This window comes from Chiloscyllium plagiosum, unplaced genomic scaffold, assembly GCF_037043375.1.
Source record: "Chiloscyllium plagiosum isolate Xiang-an unplaced genomic scaffold, Cpla_swu_hap1 HiC_scaffold_4, whole genome shotgun sequence".
Lineage (NCBI taxonomy): Eukaryota > Metazoa > Chordata > Chondrichthyes > Orectolobiformes > Hemiscylliidae > Chiloscyllium > Chiloscyllium plagiosum.
This window is the reverse complement of record NW_028270142.1, coordinates 5,483,687-5,508,814: the sequence shown is the minus strand read 5'-3', so window position 1 is coordinate 5,508,814 and position 25,128 is coordinate 5,483,687. Positions and strand designations below refer to the sequence as shown.

Below are 25,128 nucleotides of genomic sequence, written 5' to 3'. Positions count from 1 at the left end.
CACACACCCCACCACCCCCACACTCACACTCCCCACACACTCACACACACCCCCACCACACCCACACTCTCACGCCCTACACACTCATACACACTCCCCACCAACCCATCCCCCCACACACACACCCCACAACTCACACACCCCCCCACACAATCACACACACACACTACAGAACTCACACACATCCCCCACCACACCCATACTCACACTCCCTACACACTCACACACACTCTCCACCAACCCATACACACACACACCCCACCACCCCCACACTCACACTCCCCACACACTCACACCCCCCCACCACACCCACACTCACACTACCCACACACTCACTCACACTCCCCACACACTCACACACCCCCACCACACCCACACTCACACTACCCACACACTCACACACACTCCCCACACACTCACACACACTCCCCATCAACCCATACACACACACACACCCCACCACACCCACACTCACACTCACTACACACTCACACACACTCCCCACCAACCCATACACACACACACCCCACCACCCCCAAACTCACACTCCCCACACACTCACACACACTCCCCACCATCCCCCAAACACACACACTCCCCACCACCCCCACACACACACACCCCACACACTCACACACACCCACCACTACCCCAAACACACACTCCCCACCACCCCCCCACACACACTCCCCACACATCACACACATTCCCCAACCACCCCACACACACTCCCCACCACCCCCCCCACACACACACCCCACACATTCACACACTCCCCACACACTCACACACACACTCTCCAATCACCCCCACGCACTCACACACACTCCCCACCACCCCCACACACACACTCCTCACACACTCACACACACTCACACACACTCCCCACCACCCCCCTACACACATTCCCCACACATTCACACACACTCCCCACCACCCCCACACATCGGTGTGGACTTGTTGGGCCGAAGGGCCTGTTTCCACACTGTAAAGTAATCTAAAGTAATCTAATCAAATTCACACATACTCCCCACCACCCACACACTCACACACACACTCCCCACCACCCGCGCACACACACGCCCCACACACTCACACACACTCCCCACCAACCCCCACACACATTCCACACACATTCACACACACTCCCCATCACCCCCCACACACATTCCCCACACATTCACACACAATCCCCACCACACCCCACTCTCACACACACTCGCCACCATCCCCCACACACACACACACTCCCCACCACCCCGCCACACCCACACTCCTCACCACCCCCCCACACACACACTCCCCACACTCACTCACACACTCCCCACCACCCCAACAATCACATACGGTCCCCACCAACCCCCCCCACACACACACACTCTCCACGACCCCCCCACACACTCCCCACACATTCACACACACTCCCCACCACCCCCACACACACACTCCCCACCACCCCCCCACACACTCCCCACACTCACAGACACACTCCCCACCACCCCCCCACACACTCCCCACACATTCACACACACTCTCCACCACCCCCACACTCACACACACTCCCCACCAGACCCACACACACACACACCACACCAACCCCATACTCACTCACTCGCCACCCCCCCCAAACACTCAGGCACTCCCCACCACACCCTCACACACACTCCCCACCACCCCCACACTCACACACACACTCCCCACCACGCCCACACTCACACATGCTCCCCACCAAGCCCCATACACACACACACTCCCCACCACCACACACACACACTCCCCACCACCCCCACACACTCACGCACTCCCAACCACCACCCCACACACACACTCCACACCAGCCCCACACACACACACACTCCCCACCACCCCCACACACACACACTCCCCACCCCCCCCACAGACGCGCACACTCCCCACCAACCCCACACACACACACACTCCCCACCACCCCCACACACTCACGCACTCCCAACCACCCCCCCACACACACACTCCACACCAGCCCCACACACACACACACACTCCCCACCACCCCCACACACTCACGCACTCCCAACCACCCCCCCACACACACATACTCCACACCAGCCCCACACCCACACACACACTCTCCACCACCCCCACACACACACACTCCCCACCCCCCCCACAGACGCGCACACTCCCCACTAACCCCACACACACACACTTCCCACCACCCCCACACACTCACGCACTCCCCACCACTCCCATACACACATACTCCGCACCACCCCACGCACACACACTCCCCACTACCCCCCACACTCACACACACTCCCCACCACCCCACACACTCACATAGACTCCACACAACCCCCCCAAACACACACTCCCCACCACCCCACACACTCACACACTTCCCACCACCTCCACACACACACACACACTCCCCACCACTCCCACACTCACACACTCCCCACCACTCCCACACACACACTCCCCACTACCCCCACACTCACACATACACTCCCCACCACACCCACACACTCTCACACTCCACACCACCCCCACACTCCCCACCACCGCCACACACACATTCAATCCACACCACCCCCACACTCACTCACACTCCCCACCACCCCCACATTCACACACACACTCCCCACCACGTCCACACACCCACACTTCCCACAACCCACACACACACACTCCCCACCACCCCCACACTCACACACACACTCCCCACCACACCAACACTCACAGACACATTCCCCACCAACCCCACACACACACACTCCCCACCACCCCCACACTCACACACACACTCCCCAAGACCGCCAGACACACACTCAATCCCCACCCCCACACTCACTCACACTCCCCACCACCTCCACATTCACACACACACTCCCCACCACGCCCACACACACACACACACCACACCACCCCCACGCACACACACTCCCCACCACCCCACACACTCACATACACTCCCCACAAACTCCCCCCCACACACACACACTCCCCACTACCCCACACACTCACATACACTCCCCACAACCCCCCCCCACACACACTCCCCACTACCCCACACTCACACACACACTCCCCACCACACCCACACTCACAGACACATTCCCCACCACCCCCACACTCACACACACACTCCCCACCACCCCCACACTCACACACACACTCCCCACGACCGCCAGACACACACTCAATCCCCACCCCCACACTCACTCACACTCCCCACCACCTCCACATTCACACACACACTCCCCACCACGCCCACACACACACACACACACACACCGCACCACCCCCACGCACACACACTCCCCACCACCCCACACACTCACATACACTCCCCACAAACTCCCCCTCACACACACACACTCCCCACTACCCCACACACTCACATACACTCCCCACAACCCCCCCCCACACACACACACTCCCCACTACCCCACACTCACACACACACTCCCCACCACACCCACACTCACAGACACATTCCCCGCCACCCCCACACACACACACTCCCCACCACCCTCCCCCAAATACACACTCACACATACTCCGCACCACCCCACACTCACACACAGTCCCCACCAGCACCACCCCGACACACTCCCCACCATCCCCCTAGACACACACACTCACAGATATTCCCCACCACCTCCTCACATGCACTCTCCCCACACCCCCACACTCTCACACACGCTCCACACTACCTCCCCCACACACAACTACCCACCACCCAACACACACACACTCCCTACCATCCCCACACTCACACACACACTCCCCACCACTCCCCGCACTCTCACACACACTCCCCACCACCCCCCCACTCACATTCACACACACTCCCCACCACACTCACACACACACCCACCACCCCCACATTCACACATACACCCCAGCCCCCCCACACACACGCACACACATTCCCCATCCCCGGACACACACCCATCACCCCCCACACACATTCACACACACTCCCCACCAGCCCCCACACACACACTCCCCACCACTCCCACACTCACACACACTGCCCACCATCCCCCACAGATACATGCTCCCCACCACACCCCACACACATGTACTCCCCACCACTCCCACCCCCACACACTCACACACGCCCCACCACATGCACTCACACACTCCCCACCACACCCACACACTCACGCACTCCTCACCACCCCCACACACACACTCCCCACCACCCCACCACACCCACACTCAGACACTCCCCACCACCCTCACACTCACACATTCCCTACCACCCCACACACTCACACACGCACTCCCCAACACCCCAACACACACACACTCCCCACCACTCCCACACTCACACACACTGCCCACCATCCCCCACAGATACATGCTCCCCACCACACCCACACACTCACGCACTCCCCACCACCCCCACACACACACTCCCCACCACCCCACCACACCCTCACTCACACACTCCCCACCACCCCAACACACACACACTCCCCACCACCTCCACACATACACACTCCCCACTACCCCCACACACTCCCCACCGCTCCCACACATACACTCCCCACCACCCTCACACACTCCCCACCACCCCCACACTCACACACACTCCCCACCCCCCCACACATACACACACTCCCCACCACCCCCACACTCACACACACTCGCCACCACCCCCCCCCCACACACACACACTCCACACCACCCCGCCACACACACACACTCCTCACCACCCCCCCACACACACACTCCCCACACTCACTCACACACTCCCCACCACCCCCACACTCACACACACTCCCCACCACCCCCCACACTCACACACCCCACCACCCCCATACTCACTCACTCCCCACCCCCTCAAACACTCACGCACTCCCCACCACCCCCACTCACACACACTCCCCACCACCCCCACGCACACACACTCCCCACCACCCCCACACACACACACACTCCCCACCACCCCCCACACACTCACACACACTCCCCACCACCCCCACACGCACACACACTCCCCACCACCCCCCCCACACACACACACACTCCCCACCACACCCACACTCACACATGCTCCCCACCACTCCCCCACACACACTCTCCCCACCACCCCCACACTCACTCACACACTCCCCACCACACCCACACACTCACGCACTCCCCACCACCCCCACACAAACACACACACACACTCAATCCCCACCACCCCCACACTCACTGACACTCCCCACCACCCCCACATTCACACACACACTCCCCATCATGCCCACACACACACACTTCCCACCCCCCACACACACACACTCTCCCCACCACCCCCATACACACACACTCCCCACCACCCCCCACACTCACACACACACTCCCCACGACCGCCACACACACACTCAATCCCCACCCCCACACTCACTCACACGCCCCACCACCCCCACATTCACACACACACTCCCCACCACGCCCACACACACACACACTCCACACCACCCCTACACACACACACTCCCCCCACCCCCCACACTCACACACACTCCCCACCCCCCCACACACACTCCCCACCCCCCCACACACACACACACTCCCCACCACCCCCACACTCACACACACTCGTCACCACCCCCCCACACACACACACACTCCCCACCACCCCGCCACACACACACACACACACACTCCTCACCACCCCCTCACACACACACTCCCCACACTCACTCACACACACCCCACCACCCCCACACTCACATACGCTCCCCACCAACGCCCCCCACACACACACTCCCCACCACCCCCACACTCACACACACTCCCCACCACACCGACACACACACCCCACCACCCCCATACTCACTCACTCCCCACCCCCTCAAACACTCACGCACTCCCCACCACCCCCACTCACACACACTCCCCACCACCCCTACACTCACACTCACACTCCCCACCCCCCCACTCACACACACTCCCCACCACCCCCACAATCACACACACACTCGCCACCCCCCCACACACACACACTCCCCACCACCCCCACACTCACACATGCTCCCCACCACTCCCCCCCACACACTCTCCCCACCATCCCCACACTCACTCACACACTTCCCACCACACCCACACACTCACGCACTCCCCACCACCCCCCCCACACACACACACACACACACACTACCCACCACCGCCACACACACACTCAATCCCCACCAACCCCACACTCACTCACACTCCCCACCACCCCCACATTCACACACACACTCCCCACCATGCCCACACACACACACTTCCCCACCCCACACACACACTCTCCCCACCACCCCCACACACACACAATCCCCACCACCCCCACACTCACACACACTCCCCACGACCACCAAACACACACTCAATCCCCACCCCCACACTCACTCACACTCCCCACCACCCCCACATTCACACACACACACACTCCGCACCACCCCTACACACACACACTCCCCCCACCCCCCACACTCACACACACTCCCCACCACCCCACACACTCACATACACTCCCCACAACCCCCCCCCACACACACACACACACTCCCCACTACCCCCACACCCACACACACACTCCCCACCACACCCACATGAACAGGCACATTCCCCACCACCCGCCCACACACACACTCCCCACCACTCCCCCACACACACACTCCCCACCACTCCCACACTCACACACACACTCCCCACCACCCCCACACACTCATGCACACCCCACCACACCCACACACACACTCCCCACCACCCCCACACTCACACACTCCCCACACCCCCCCCCACACACACACACTCCCCACCACCCCCACACTCATTCACACTCCCCACCACACCCACACTCATTCACACTCCCCACCACCCCCACACTCACTGAGACTCCCCACCACCCCTACATTCACACACACACACTCCCCACCACGCCCACACACACACACTTCCCACCCCCCACACACACACTCTCCCCACCACCCCCACACACACGCACTCCCCACCACCCCCACATTCACACACACACTCCCCATCATGCCCACACACACACACTTCCCACCCCCCACACACACACACACACTCTCCCCACCACCCCCCCACACACACACTCCCCACCACCCCCACACTCACACACACACTCCCCACGACCGCCACACACACACTCAATCCCCACCCCCACACTCACTCACACTCCCCACCACCCCCACACACACACACACACCACACCACCCCTACAAACACACACTCCCCCCACCCCCCACACTCACACACACTCCCCACCCCCCCACACACACACACACACTTCCCACCCCCCCACCCCCACACACTCCCCACCACCCCCACACTCACACACACTCGTCACCACTCCCCCCCACACACACACACACTCCCCACCACCCCGCCACACACACACACACACACACACTCCTCACCACCCCCTCACACACACACTCCCCACACTCACTCACACACACCCCACCACCCCCACACTCACATACGCTCCCCACCAACCCCCCCCACACACACACACTCCCCACCACCCCCACACTCACACACACTCCCCACCAGACCCACACACACACCCCACCACCCCCATACTCACTCACTCCCCACCCCCTCAAACACTCACGCACTCCCCACCACCCCCACACTCACACACATTCCCCACCACCCCACACACTCACATACTCTCCCCACAACCCCCCCCACACACACTAACACGCACTTCCACCCATCCCCACACTCACACACACTCCCCAGCACCCCCACACTCACACACACACTCCCCACCCCCCCCACACACACACACTCCCCACCACCCCCACACACACACATGCTCCCCACCACTCCCCCACACAAACTCTCCCCACCATCCCCACACTCACTCACACACTTCCCACCACACCCACACACTCACGCACTCCCCACCACTCCCACACACACAATCCCCACCAACCCCACACTCACACACTCCCCACCACCCCCCTCACACACACACAAACTCCCCACCACCGCCACACACACACTCAATCCCCACCAACCCCACACTCACTCACACTCCCCACCACCCCCACACTCACACACACTCCCCACCAGACCCACACACTCACATACTCTCCCCACAACCCCTCCCACACACACTAACACGCACTCCCACCCATCCCCACACTCACACACACTCCCCACCATCCCCATACACACACTCATACACGCTCCACATCACCCCCACACTCACACACACTCCCCACCACCCCCACACACTCAGACACACTCCCCACCATCCCCCCACACACGCACTCCCCACCACCCCCACACAATCACACACATTCCCCACCACCCCCACACACATTCACCATCACGCCCCCACACACACTCACACACACACCCCACCAAACCACACACTCACACACGCACTCCCCACCAAACCACACACTCACACACACACCCCACCAAACCACACACTCACACACGCACTCCCCACCACCCCACACAAACACACACACACCCCACCAACCCACACACTCACACACGCACTCCCCACCACCCCCACACTCACACACTCCCAACCACCCCCACACTCACACACACACTCCCCACCAACCCCCACACTCACACACTCCCCACCACCCCCATACACACACTCCCCGCCATCCCCACACTCACTCACACACTCCCCACCACCCCCAGACTCACACACTCCCCACCACCCCTACACAGATACTCCCCACCACCCCCCACACTCACCCACTCCCCACCACTCCCACACACACACACCCCACCAACCCACACACTCACACACGCACTCCCCACCACCCCACACAAACACACACACACCCCACCAACCCACACACTCACACACGCACTCCCCACCACCCCCACACTCACACACTCCCAACCACGCCCACACTCACACACACACTCCCCACCAACCCCCACACTCACACACTCCCCACCACCCCCATACACACACTCCCCGCCATCCCCACACTCACTCACACACTCCCCACCACCCCCAGACTCACACACTCCCCACCACCCCTACGCAGATACTCCCCACCACCCCCCACACTCACCCACTCCCCACCACTCCCACACACACACTCCCCACCACCCCCACACTCACACACACTAACACGCACTCCCCACCACCCCTACACTCACACACACTCTCACACACTCCCCACCCACCCACACTCACACACACTCCCCACCACTCCCACACACACAGTCACCACCCCCACCACCACCCGCACAGTCACACACACTCCCCACCACCCCCACACACTCACAACACTCCCCACCACCCCTACACACACTTCCCACCACCCCCCCACACACACTCCCCACCACCCCCACACTCACATACTCCCAACCACCCCCACACTCACACACACACTCCCCACCAACCCCCACACTCACACACTCCCCACCACCCCTACACAGACACTCCCCACCACCCCCCACACTCACCCACTCCCCACCACTCCCACACACACACTCCCCACCACCCCCACACTCACACACACTAACACGCACTCCCCACCACCCCTACACTCACACACACTCTCACACACTCCCCACCACCCCACACTCACACACACTCCCCACCACTCCCACACACACACTCTCCACCACCCCTACACACACACACACTCATACACACTCCCCACCCACCCACACTCACACACACTCCCCACCACTCCCACACACACACTCCCCACCACCCCTACACACACACAATCACACATACTCCCCACTAAACCCCCCACACACTCACCAGCACCCCCCCACACACACTCACTATCACTTCCACACACACACTCACACACACTCCCCACCACACCCACACACACACACACTCCCCACCACCCCCACACACACAGTCACCACCCCCACCACCACCCCCACAGTCACACACACTCCCCACCACCCCCACACACTCACAACACTCCCCACCACCCCTACACACACTTCCCACCACCCCCCCACACACACTCCCCACCACCCCCACACTCACACACACTCCCCACCACACACACACACACACACACTTCCCACCACCCCACCCCCCACACACACACACTCCCCACCACCCCCCCACACACACTCCCCACCACCCCCACACTGAAACACATTTCCCACCACTCCCACACACACACACACTCTCCACTATCCCACACTCACACACACACTCCCCACCACCCCACACACCCACACACTCTCCACCACTCTCCCCACCACACACACACACACACACACACAATCCCAACCACCCCCACACACACACACTCCCCACCCCCCGCACAATCACACACACTCACCAGCCCACACTCACACACACTAACACGCACTCCCCACCACCGCCACACACAAACTCCCCACCACCTCCACACACTCACGCACTCCCCACCACCCCCACACACTCACGCACTCCGCACCACCCCCACACACTCACACACTCCCCACCACACCCACACACACACTCCCCACCACACCCACACACACACTCCCCACCACCCCCACACACACACCCCACCACACCCAAACTCAGACACACTAATACGCACTCCCCACCACCCCACCCACTCCCCACCACCCCCACACACACACTCCCCACCACCCCCCCACACACACACTCATACACACTCCCCACCACACCCACACTCACACACACTCCCCACCACCCCCACACACACACTCCCCACCATCCCTACACACACACACACATACACACTCCCCACCACCCCCACACACACACTCCCCACCACCCCCCCACACACACACACTACCCACCATCCCACACACTCACACACACTCCCCACCATCCCCATACACACATTTCCAACCATCCCCACACACACACACACTCCCAACCATCCCCACACACACCCACACTTCCCACCACCCCACACACTCCCCACCAACCGCCACACACACACACACACCCCACCACCCCACACACTCCCCACCACCTTTACACACACACTCAAACACACTCCCCACCACAACACACACACTCCCCACCACCACAACACACACACTCCCCACCAACCCCCTACACACACACTCCCCTCCACTCCCCCACTCACACGCACTCCCCACCACCCCTACACTCACACTCCCCTCCACTCCCCCACTCACACGCACTCCCCACCACCCCTACACTCACAAACACTCACAAACACTCCCCACCACCCGCGCACTCACACACCTATACACAATCCCCCCCACCACACCCATCACCCCCACACACACACACTCCCCACCACCCTCACTCACACACACATTCCCCACTACCCCCCCACACACACACTCCCCACCACCCCCACACTCACACACACTAACACGCACTCCCCACCACCCCACACACTCCCCACCACCCACACACACACATTTCCAACCACCTCCACACACACACTCCCCACCATCCCCACACTCACCCACACTTCCCACCACCCCACACACTCCCCACCACCCCCCCACACACACACACTCCCCACCACTCCACACACTCCCCACCACCTCTACACACACACTCACAAACACTCCCCACCACCCGCACACTCACACACCCATACACAATCCCCCCACAACACCCACACACACACTCCCCACCACCCCCACACACACACACTCCCCACAACCCCCCCACACACACACTCCCCACCACCCTCACTCACACACACACTCCCCACTACCCCCACACACACACACTCTCCACCACCCCCACACAATCACACACACTCCCCACCACCCTCCCACACAATCACACACACTCCCCACCACCCTCCCACACACACTCATACACACCCCACCACCCCCACACTCACTCACCACCTCCCACACACACACACACTCACACGCACTCCCCACCACCCCCACATACACACACTCACCACCACCCACACATTCACACTCACTCCCCACCAACCCCACACATACACAGTCACCACCCCCATCCCCACACTCACACACACTCCCCACCACCCGACCCCACACACACTCCCCATCACCCCCTGACACCCACACACACTCCCCACCACCCCCACACACTCACACACACTCCCCACCACCCCCCCACACACACTCCACACCAGCCCCTCACACACACACTCCCCACCACCCCCACACTCACACACTCTCGCCAAACCCCCACACACTCACGCACTCCGCACCACCCCCCGACACACTCACACGCACTCCCCACCACCCCCACATACACACACTACAGACTCACCATCACCCCACACACACTCACACACACTCCCCACCAACCCCCCCCACACACACTCCCCTCCACCCCCCCACTCACGCACTCCCCACCACCCCTACACTCACACACACTCCCCACCACCCTCACACTCACACACCCACACACACTCCCCACCACCCCCACTCACACACACACTCCCCACCACCCCCACACTCACACACACTCCCCACCAACCCCACACAATCACACACACTCCACATCAACCCCACACAATCACACACACTCCCCACCACCCCCACACTCACACACACTCCCCACCAACCCCACACAATCACACACACTCCACATCAACCCCACACAATCACACACACTCCCCACCAACCCCACACAATCACACACACTCCCCACCATCCTCCCACACACACTCACACACTCACCACCTCCCCCACACACACACTCACACGCACTCCCCACCACCCCGACATACACACACTCGCAGACTCACCACCACCCACACATTCACACACACTCCCCACCACCCCCACACATACACAGTCACCACCCCCAACCCCACACTCACACACACTCCCCACCACCTGCCCCCCACACACACTCCCCATCACCCCCTGACACCCACACACACTCCCCACCAACCCCACACATTCACACACACTCCCCACCACCCCCACACACACACTCACATACTCGCCACCACCCCCCCACATACTCACACACTCATCACCACCCCCACACACACTCACACACACTCCCCACTACCCCCACATACACACAGTCACCACCCCCATCCTCACACTCACACACACACACTCCCCGCCACCCCCTGACACCCACACATACTCCCCACCAACCCCACAAACTCACACACACTCCCAACCGCCCCCCCAGACACACTCACACACTCCCCACCACCCCGCCACACAGTCACCACCACCCCCACACACACACACACGCCCCACCACCCCCACACGCACAAACACTCACACACTCACCACCACCCCCACACACACACTCACACACACTCCCCACTACCCCCACTCACACACACTCACACTCACCTCCCCCACCCACAATCACACACACTCCCCACCAACCCCCACACACACACTCCCCACCACCCCCACACTCACACACACTCCCCAACACACCCCACACACACTCACATGCCCCACCACCCCCCACGTGCATTCACACACACACTCCCCAGTGCCCCCACACTCACACACACTCCCCAGTGCCGCCACACTCACACACAGGCACTCACACACGTTCCCCACCACCCCCACACTCACGCACACAACCCACCACCCTCACACTCACACACACACTCCCCACCACCCCCACACTCACACACACTCCCCACTACCCCCACACTCACACACACACTCCCCACCACCCCCACACACATTCCCCACCACCCCACTCACACACAGCCCAACACCCCCACTCACGCACACACACTCCCCACTACCCCCACACTCACACACTCACATGCATCCCTACCCCACTCACACACACACTCACACGCTCCACCACCCCAGTGCCGCCACACTCACACACATGCACTCACACACATTCCCCACCACCCTCACACTCACACACACAACCCACCACCCTCACACTCACACTCCCCACTATCCCCACACTCAAACACACTCACACTCCTCACCATCCCACACTCACACATACACACACTACCCACCACCCCACCACACACACTCTCCCCACCACCCACACACTCACACACTCCCCACCACCCACACACTCACACACTCCCCACTACCCCCACACTCGCACACACACACTCCCCACCACCCCCCACACACTCACACTCCCCACCACCCACACACTCACACACTCCCCACCACCCCCACACTCACACACATTCCCCACCACCCCCACACTCACACACACACTCCCCACTACTCACACACACACTCATCCCCACACTCATACATGCCCCCACAAATACATACTTGCCCCCACACTCACCCCAATCCCCCCACACACACTAGCCCCCCACACACACTCACCCCCACACTCACACACACCCCAATCCCCCTCCACACACACACTCATACACACACCCACCATCACACGCACATACACAGAACCCCCCCAAACACCCCCCCACACCCACTCCCACACTCGCACACACCCACACACACACCCACCCCCACACACCCACTCCCACACTCACACACCCACCACCACTCCCACCCCAACCTCCACTCACACACATCACCAACCCCAACCCCCCCACACTCAAACACACACAAACTCACACACACACATTTACACACGCACCACCACCCCACCCCACCCCCCACACTCAAACACACATACAAATCCCACACTCACATGCATACACTCCCACACCCCACACCCACACACATGTCCTCCACATAGCCCCCTCACACACTCTTACCCCCTCCCCCCCACCCCCACAGTCTATCCCCCCCACCCCCCGGGAGAGGGCGGATGGAGCTGCGGAGCCGCCTGGAAAGGATGGGAACAAAACAGCAGCGAGTGCGGGATTCTGTTTGAGGAGGAGGGGGGCACTCCGCTGTTTGAGGCTAATGTCCAACAGCAGCAACACCCCCTCCCCCAACCCCCCCCCCCCCCCCGCGGAGCCGAATCCCCGTGAGGGTCGCCCGGACCACAGACACAATGTCAGCGGCATGGTTTGTATAAGAAAATCCAGACAGGGGCAGAGCTGGGGGGGGGGGGGGGGGGGCGCGGGAATCAGGAAGGAGCGGGGGGGGGGTGGACTCCAAAGCGGCTCTTTCCGCTCTGTGTACCAGGGACAGGCAGGGAGCAGTTCCAGGTTCCGGATTTGTGTAGCCCCCTCCCCTCCTCCCCTCCCCTCCCCTCTCCTCCCCTCACTCTCCTCCCCTCCCCCTCCTCCCCTCTCTCCCTCCCTTCCCATCTCCCCCTCTCCTCCCCTCCCCTCTCCCCCTCTCCTTCCCTCACCCTCTCCCCTCCCCTCTCCCCTCCCATCTCCCCCCTCCCCTTCCCCTTCACTCCCCTCCGCTCTCCTCCCCGCCCCTTCCCTCTCCTCCTGTCACCTCACATCCCCTTCCCTCTCCTCCCCCTCCTCACTCTCCTCCCCTCCCCCCTCCTCCCCTCCCTTCCCATCTCCCCCTCTCCTCCCCTCTCCCCCTCTCCTTCCCTCACCCCCTCCCCTCCCCCCTCTCCCCCTCCCCTCCCCTCTCCCCCTCTCCTTCCTCACCCCCTCCCCTCTCCACTCCCTTCCCCTCCCATCTCCTCCCCTCCCCCCCCTTCTCCTCTCCTCCCCTGCCCCTGGTCCAGGCCTGAGGATTAATGGCCGCCTCTTGCCAAATAAATCAGGAGCTGCTTCAGCCCAGGGGGAGCAGAGGGGGCGCTGACGACAGCGGGCAGACAGGCAGATGTGGCTCCGAAGCTCCTGATCAACACCAACAGCTGCCAGTGTCCTTCTGAAGGGCGGGAGAGGGAGGAGAGAGGGTAGGGAGGGACAGGGAGCGAGAGAAGGAGGGAGGGAGAGGGAGGGGAGGGGGATAAGGTGAGGGTGGGAGGGAGAGGGAGGGGAGGGGGAGTGAGAGAAGGAGGGAGGGGTGGGGGTAGGGAGAAGGAGGCGGGAGAGAGACGGGGACTGGGAGGGAGGGAGAGAGGGGATAGGGAGAGGGAGGAAGGCAGAGGGAGGGGAGAGGGTGTAGGGAGAGAGAAGGGGAAAGGAAGGGGAGAGGGAGGAGGAGATGGGTAGGGAGAGAGAAGGGGAAAGGAAGGGGAGAGGGAGGAGGGGGTGGATAGAGGGAGGGGAAGAGAGAGGGAAGGAGGGAGAAGGAGCATGAGAGGACATGGAGAGGGAGGGGGAGAGAAGAGGAGGAGGGAGGGGAGAGGGAGGGAGAGAGAAGAGGAGGAGGGAGGGGAGAGGGAGGGAGAGAGGCAAGGACGGAGAGGGTGGTGGAAGAGAGAAGGGGTGGGGGAGAGAAAGAGGAAAGGAGAGGGAGAAGGGAGAGAGGGGAAAAGATGATCGAAGGGGGTTAGAGGGAAGAGGAGAGAAGAAGAGAGAGAGAGGGGGCAGAGAGAAGATGGGGTGGAGGGGGGAGAGAGAGAAAGAGACAGCATGAGACAGTGGTCCCTGCGGTCAATGCACCCCACACTGTCAGCGGGACAGCATCCAACTAAACAGCCCAGCGCTAACCTTGACATTTCAACACAGCAATCAGGTTCGACATTAGACTGGCAGGAGAGAGGCTTATTGGAAGAGTATTACTGAGGGCGTTTTAAATTAGACTGGGTACTTTGTTTAATTTCTGGAAAGGCGGATTGTCAAGTAACCTATCCCTCCATCCTGTACTGCTGTGAATAGCATTATTTTAGACAGTGATGTTGTGGTTTTTGCTTCTAGGATAGTTTTGTTTACACACGATGTTGCTGCTCTCACACCACGCACCCCGTCCTGTTCAAAACATCTCGGCTTTGTACATTGCTAAACAGAATTACAGCTGCCCTGGAGCTGCAGTAGGATGGAAGATGTGATGTGATGAACAACATATTTGTTCAGGACAAGGGGAATAGCAAAAAGAAACTCTCTCAGGTTCCTGTCGACAGCTGGCCGGGTCAATAAATAATACAAGGCCAGTTATCTTCAGTCCGAAAGGAAGGGATTGCTCGCCTCTCTCTTGCTCTGGGTTACTGCAGTTACTCAACATGATGAAGGCTAATACTCAAAAGGTTTGGTGTTACCTACGTTAGTGGTCAGGGTGGTTTTATACAGCTATTTAATAAAGCTGTTTGCAACTTCATCCAAGAAAAAGGCACATCTCTTCAGACTGAAACAAAAAAACAGGAATTACTGGCGAAACTCAGCAGGGGAGAGAAGGCAGAGTTAGAGAGTCACTGGAGTGGAAACGTTTCCTCTGCTTTCCTCCCACTAAAGCTGCCAGACTTGATGAGGTTCGCCAGTAATTTTTGTTTCTGTCTCTGAAATATCAGTGCTTTGTTTCTTAAGACTCCTCTGTTGACGCTAAGCACGCTGCTTCCGAACCCTGACAATTTACTTCTGCATTGACTGCTGTTCTGTCTCAAATGGGAAGTAATTGGATTGCGAAACTTTGACATGAAGGCTGTACTATGCCGATACTTGCATTCTCCCCGTTGTTGAGATATGGTAACTTTACAGAGAACCGGAAGACAGTGTAAGCTGTAAACCACAGTTAATGGCAGTAATAATTTACTAACGCTCGGTAAATCAACGTGGCCCTCCACTGAAATTTACACTAAACTGCAGAACGAATTCTAAGAGCGTGACACTTCAGGCAATGCGTTCAGCATTAATTTCAGCTGACAACACCCTCTCTCACACACATACACTGTGCGCGCACACACGCACAGTATATACACACGGCATACACACACATACACTGTATACACACATTCACATATACACTGTACACACACTACACACACACTGTATACACGCAGACATGCAAACACATATACACTGTACACACACTGTACACACGCATACACTACACAGAAACATACACTGTATATACACACATACACTGTGCACACACATGCACGGTACACACATACACTGCACAAACACACACTGTACGCGCACATATATTGTATACACAGACACACGCGCACGCACATACACTGTACACACATACACTGTGTACACACACTGACACACATATACACTGTATGCACACACCCTCTCACGCACTGTATACGCACACGTATACACTTTATACACACACCCTCTCAACATGCATACACTGTAAACGCACATTAACATATACACACATGCACACACACAGTCAATACAGATGTAGCACAGGTACACAGCAAACACACAGTTAACGTAGTATACGTATTTTCAACACAAACAGCATACACACGTTCAGTACACACATGTTCAACACACATATACACTGTAAATACACAGACATATACACACACATACACCGTACACGCGCACACATACACGGTACACCATATGTTCAATACACAAGACACACATGTTCAAAACAGACAGCACTTGCACGTTCAACACAGAGAACATGCACATATTTGATAAACAAAACACGCATGTTCGAAACAGCACACACGTGCGCAAAATCCACACACACTCTCTCACACACACCTCCCCACATCTAAAGTCCATGCAATCACGGTCAACACACACATTCAAGAAATGGCAGTCTTTTGATTGAGTAAGGCCAGATCTGGGCAAAATGCAGGCTGCCTTTTCATTTCTGGAATAAGTCGCACCCCAGACTGCATCCATTGCGTTCAGCAATTCAATCGGCCGGATCAGAATTTGCTGGAAATGCTGAGGGTTACGCGAACTGGAGGGAGGCGAGAAAAATCTTTGCTGCCTCCGAAAGTATGAACGGAATGTTTGGGGTTTGCTGGGAACACCAAGCATCCGAAAGAGACAGCCTGCATTTTCGGAGGCCTCCGTACTCAGACTGTACATTGGACAAATATGCATCACATTCACAAAAACCCACTCCGTTCCTTATAGCTGCCATTTGTGAATGTACACCCATAAACCGATGGGATGTAGGCGGCAGATAATTCTAAACAAAATATTTTTTTTACTCGATCAATAAAGTATGTAAAACGCTACGCTTTTCTTTTTGAAAATTAATGCTGTGTCTGCATTTTAGCAGAAGCACATGGAAAAATCGCTGTCCATGGTTTTGAAGGTGAAGTCGAGGATCATCTTTACATTTCTGGTTGCATTGCATTTCAGACTTCAGTTCTAGCGAAATCAGTAGCATTGGATTAAAGTCTGTTGTAACATGCGCCGATTCACTTAAACGGCAAAACGCTATATCTTGCCAATGTATCAACTAACCCCGAATGTGAAACAATCGTCTTAGTTGATAATTAAGTGAAAAAGATCATTCAATTAATTTCGAAACGTAGCTTATTCTCTACTTAGAATAATGAGAACGCATAAAATAACAAAAGCCAATAGTAAAAAAAGATTATTTGGAATACAAGTTACATGTAAATATTATGCATGTAACTCGGTTGATCCTCAGATAAAGTCTCAGCACTCCTCCATTTTACTGTCCTGTTAGTTTATTTACCATGTAAAAGGGCCATTGCAATCAGAATTGGGGCAGTTTATTATTTTTAAAAGCCTCTGTATAAATTACTGCAGCTCGTTTAAATTCTTTTTTTGGAAATTACCGCCATGGAAATCCCTCGCAAACACACTTCCCGGTGATCGCCAATCTCGCCGCTATCTATTCACATCACCGAATGCGTTCGCGAGCTTTCATTACTCAATGGCCTGGTTTCTTACATAAAACAAAGTAGTTTCTCACCGTGAAAGATTCGGAACTGTTCGGGAAGCAGACATGGTCCCCTCGGCCCAAGACAATTTAGGCACAATAAGCAGAAACAAGTCGGCAAGGAAACGGAACACCAAATACGATTGAAATTCCATCAAAGCCGGACATGGGAGACAAATAAAAAGGTGCGAAAAATCCTAATTTGGCTTGGTCAGTAAGGGATTGTAACGCAGCTTTCTCCATATAACAAAGTTAAGTGAGCAAAAAGGATATGTAAAAGGGACCCGCTTCTATAGAATTTCACTTAAGTAGTTGTACCGAAAGAAAATAGCCCAGAGACAATGAGACTCGCCATTTTTTTTCTCTTTCAAAGAGCCGGCTTCCATCGTTTCAGCTCAACAGACAAAGAAGCTGGAAGCAATTTGCATTTTTACTTGTAGAAAGTATTTTTGAGTGGGAGTGGGGAGGAGGGGGTGTCGCGAATTCGTGCCCACGTTTTGTAAGCAGTGGGTTTCTTAAGGAGCAGGGCAAGCCAGATCCATTTGGAAGAAATCAGGAGTGACTCCGTCTTGGGCAGAGTTTCAGATCAAAAAAAAAGGGGTGAGGCTTTAACAATTGAAAGCGGCGGCCGGACCACAGCAGCGGGACACACACACATTCTGCCAGGTCACGGACTGGGTTGGGGGTTGGGTGGGTGCCGACTGGATTAAATCAGAACCTTAAAGTAAACGTCAGTTAGTTCGATAGGCAGGTCAGAAAATGTGCCTTCAAATATTAGCGACCCAGCGTGAAAGCCATTCGAAGGCTTTGTGCTGACAGAAATACATGCGCTCGATTCATCTTTCCTGTCTCACCCCACCACCCAACCCGGCCGCCCCTCCAAAAATCTTACTTTTCTTAAGAGAGAAAAATATTACACACAACAGTCTCTCAAACATCTCAACCGCAGGAGCAGTTGGAGACAGAGAGAGAATATCTCACACCCCCATTGCAATGTTCCACCACAGTCCGGCTAATAAATTGCTTCGCACAGAAGCAACGCAACTTACAATAAGCCAACGCTTTCTGACTAAACCGCCGTCTTCACTTCGATATTGTCCCACATCCACAACTTTGGACAGCGGTTTGCATGTGTAGCGACCGAGAGCTACAACCGCCAGGTACGCGCTGTCTGAGCGAGGTGTTGGAGCGAGGGGCATGAGCGCATCGCATTCTCTCATTCTGAGTCAGATACTCCCAGCTCAGTAAAGCGTGCCTCTCTCTCTCCCTCTCTCTCTCTCAAACGAGGGCGACTCGCACTGTGCATCACAATGAGTTAAATCGCTCTCTCCAGGTTCCTGCTGCCGCTTTCACCAGAGACACTGTGCAGTTCTCCAATTCCAAATGCAGGGATGTTACCCCCACACGCTCCCCACCCCCCAATCACCTCCGTTCAGTCCCCTCCCTCTCCCTGCTTTTCTCTTTTGTGTTTCAACATCTGGCTTCCAACACTTGGTCAAGCCTCCTCCACCGCCCCTCAGACTCATTTACAAGTGTAAGGTCGCCTGCTCGCTCAGTCAATGTTCAGGAACTGGTCCGCAAGGAGGTTTCACAATAATTGGAAGATCGTGCCCGACACATTTACTTTATAACGGCAGCTTAGAGATTAAAAAGGCAGGATGCAGTTGTGATTTGACGAAAACGGCAGCGCAGTTGTGATGGGTGGGGAGCTCTGGAAGGGAGTAGGCACCACAGATTGGGGCATCGCTACAAGAGGAGATTTCCGCAGGTCTTCCGCAGGTGGAATTGCATAACACTCAATTAGTTTCGGAAAAAAACAAAAACAGATAAAGAGTGTTCTGATGTGCCAGCTCCTACGTACAACTGAGCAGGCATAGTTAGGAACGCCAATTAGACTGGGTTGTGGGGGAATGTTAGGCAGGTTGCAGTTACCAGAAACAAAACACGCTGAACGTCTTTAATTACAAAATTCCTGTATCCAGTTAATTCTAATTTCATGCATTTATGCCTACTTGTGTATAAAATGAAATTATCGAATTGGTCAGATTTTTTTTAAAAAACTATCAAATATTGATTTTCACGCGAGCTGGGGATGAGGCAGAGTTTATTCTTTCATAAATTTGAACCACAATACTTCTATCACAAAATAAAATGTTGTAAGTGCTCCATTTCACAAAGCCTTTTTAAATTTTTTTCCTAGAAATTCTCTGGTCATTGTCCAAATCCAACTCTGTTTAGTTAAATAGTTCCTTAATCTTCATCTGGAAGCGATCAGCGTGCTATTGATAGTTTCGAGTGCAGGATTATGAGCAGGAATCAAATGATTTTAAATCAAAAACGATTATACAGATATGCATTCCAATTTCTAGTCTCGATCGAGTTACGTTCAGGGGGAAAAAAAGCCTTTCTCTCTGCCTTAACATTGCTCCAGCTGTCTACCGTAGACTGAATGACGCTATCTACAGAGAGCATTTCAAAAGTCTCGTAATACAGTAGAAACCTTTAGAGTCATTCATCGCCTTTCTCCAGGAAGGTTTTGAAAGGGCGTCCTTAACAAAGTGACCTCTAACTGCTGAGATTTTATAGACTCTACCATTATGATTGTACTCATACATACTGCAACAGCAGATAACAAATAAGAGTGAATGCTTTTGGTCTCGTAAACGGCCAATTTGTCACTGGCAATGTTTTCAACGTTGATGCATTTTAACTGTGCGTTTCTGAAATCAGTCAATTCCTATCACTTAAACAGCATCAAAATATGCCCCATTCAGTTATCCTAAAATTGCCTGTCGGATGAATTTGGAAATCTCAGTAATACATCAGTATTCTACCTTAGACCGCTGCCCTGTACAGTGTGTTCCATCTCCTTGGTGTCAACTGCATGAAAATAATAAACGTGTCTCGCTCTGAAACAGGATTTCCAGGACAACAGGATCAGCCCCTGTTAAATGACTCAGTATTTGAGTGTGCCGCCTCGCATAAAACACGACTTCGGGGAGATAGACGCTCAATCGATTCCAAACTGAAAGATTTATTAAGGAACTTTTAATGACAGAGCGGCAACACATATCCCCTTAGCGAGCATGGCTGTTTACTAAAGACAGAACTCGGCTGAGAGCTGTATAGGAGCTGAGCAATGACAACGCCTGACTTTGGTTTGGCATTTTCGGCAGGATGACGGTAGCCTTACAAACCCCCGGCAAGTGTTAGAGAGTGGGGGCATTTTTGCAGTGCTAGCGAGTGGCCGAGGGTACATCGGTGGTACAGAGACATCCCTAGCAATTTGTAGAGCCAGTTAAAACATCAGCAGATTTCCAAAGCGCACAATTTTATTCTATCCGCCACGGAAGTGTATGTCCATTCAATTATCTTTTGAGGCGTTCCCTGCGCTATGTGGCTGGTGGTAACTAACTTCACTCGATGTGTACAGGGCTATTTTATTTCTGAAAAGCGCCAGCTATGTCCGCTCTGACAGCAATGAGATCTATTAAAAATATTTGCATATAAATACAATGAATTGTATCGAGGGGTCTGGCCTCTGCTGTTAAATGGCATGCAGCATTCAATTTGAATATTTGCTTGTGGCAGTGTGTTTACATCGGGGGAACTGGGGGTTGAAATAGTTGCGTTGTGTTCAACGAAAAGATCAAAGTATTCACTTCAATGCGTTCCTATTGTTCAATGACGTTACGGTAGCATTTCGGACAGCACAACCGAATATGACGAAGCATAACTTATTTTCCCAAAAACTTATTTGGATTTTCGAAGTGGATATATTTTGGGCCGCACGTTAAGCCTGTTAACAGGAATCTAAGACCATTAAACAAGGGTATATTTGTCGTTTTGCAAAGTCTTTGGTTTCTCTCTGTTCCATCCGTATGACTCCAGGGCAGAGTTGATTAATCTTAACCCAGAAGTGTGAAAATGGTGGATTCATTGTGAAAACGGCATTCAGCTGCTTGGGCCTCACTGAATCTGTGAAAGCCCAAAACTGCCGAGCGTTATGCAATGCTTTCCAGACTTCTGTACACCCCAGTCCAACAACGGCATCTCCAAATCATTCCAGAGTTAGCATGTTTTCGTTTAACACCTTGCCTATCTGGTTAATATCAAATCAAATTCAAGTAACCCTAAATCGGAACATTAATGCTAATACTAATCGTATAAAAACGTCCAGAGAAGTGTTGATAACAACTCCGTCAGGTAATATAGGACAGCTATAGGATATTAATAAAGCGGATCAAACCGTTTGAAAATTAATCGCGCTGTGTTGGATTTAAATCCAGACAAAGACGATAAACAATATAACAACTGCTTCTTGTAAGAATAACTTGTGTGCTCTGTTAAATGAAATTTTCTGCTGGGTGCTGTGGAACAGATAAAGTAAATTCTGCAGTATAAATAAAGCGGCGATGCATCCATACCCTATTAACTTAAGGCGAGACAGACGAATAAGAACTAACATTTGACAATGAAACGAAGCCAGTTCTGGATCAGATACCCATTCGCAAGTGAAAACCATAACAAAACATATCTGAAACAAACAATCACGTTAAATATAACCAAGCAACATTTGTGGACGTGCAAGGTTTAGTTTATAACAAAAATCTATACATTGTTGTAGCGAGACAATAGAGATTCGGGCGACTGTAAGTCGAGCTGTGTGAATGAAGTGTCTGCAGGAGATATGCGGGTCAATGCTTTGGGTCTCTCGCCGAAAGACCTTTCTCAGCTTCACACAATTAAGTAGCACAAGGTCGAGTCTTTTCTTGGTCGCAGGACATTCGTATTGTTCTGCAATGGACCTGCACTTCACAACAGAGAGAGAGAAAGAGAGAAAAAATCAGTGCTCACCAGAAGCCTCATTGAAAAAGAATGAAAGAAGACGTGTTTGGGCACTTCAGCTGCAAGGGCTATTTATCTGACAAAAGTTTGTTTGACGTTACAACTTCTAATCTGGATAGAGTGAGTGGGCACTCACTAGAGTTAGAGTGGGAAGTTAGTTCAGGTTAGAAGATACCAGACCACAACTGCAAAGTCTGAACAGGAAGATCTACTGGTTAAGCTGCTGATACACATGGAGGTAATTGACACTAACATTAAAAAGAAGGATCCGGAATGATAATGTGATTTTGAAACTGTGGAACGAATGCGTGTGTTTTGGATGGTAAAATGGGCTTCCCAAAGACCTTTCGGTGTCTGTTTCATTTGATAATTTCACAACTGCTCAAATACAGCCCTCAGTTGTTTTAAATTCGCGGACTCTTTAAACTCTGGAGGGAAGTGCAGCGGGGGGTAAAGCTGTCATCGCTTTAACGTTAACAGACGAATTGAAGAGAGAAAATTAATCGGCTGCAGGTTCAGGATGATCTAAAATATTGCAGTCTGTCTGATTGAGATTTTAAAAATGCAGAAACAAAATGTGCCTGCTAGAATAGCAAAGGGCCAATTGTCACCTGAGTCTGACTCTGAGCTTAATTGAGAGAGAGAGAAATAATATCCAAATCCTGAGATGGACAAGTTCCCCAGTGGGCGCGCATGCGCGCTTGGCAGTATGAAGTTACTGCAATGGAACTGATCTTCCTGCCAGTCTGATTGACAGGCTCTGCAAAT

At 55.1% G+C, this 25,128-nt stretch overlaps 2 protein-coding genes across 22 annotated transcripts in view; one reads left to right on the top strand and one right to left on the bottom strand.

Annotated features, from left to right (window-relative positions):
• LOC122549449 (uncharacterized) overlaps positions 1–20,897 on the bottom strand; it is a 47,664-nt gene extending 26,767 nt beyond the window's left edge. For 9 of the 20 annotated variants that reach the window (XM_087985922.1, XM_087985923.1, XM_087985924.1 and 6 more), the window contains exon 1: positions 20,562–20,890. In XM_087985922.1, coding sequence (XP_087842048.1) covers positions 20,562–20,732 — 171 coding nt within the window. In that variant the 5' untranslated portion in view covers positions 20,733–20,890. Of the gene's footprint in view, positions 1–15,547; positions 15,731–19,545; positions 20,157–20,561 lie in introns of those variants that run through there. The other 11 variants (XR_015756884.1, XR_015756881.1, XR_006311539.2 and 8 more) reach the window with 8 other exon arrangements.
• A 3,421-nt stretch (positions 20,898–24,318) lies between these two features.
• The window catches only part of LOC148150072 (uncharacterized), a 171,485-nt gene continuing 170,675 nt past the window's right edge, over positions 24,319–25,128 (top strand). For both annotated transcript variants that reach the window (XM_087985808.1, XM_087985807.1), the window contains exon 1: positions 24,319–24,598. The gene's annotated coding sequence lies outside the window, so the exon portion shown is untranslated. The remainder of the gene's footprint in view (positions 24,599–25,128) is intronic.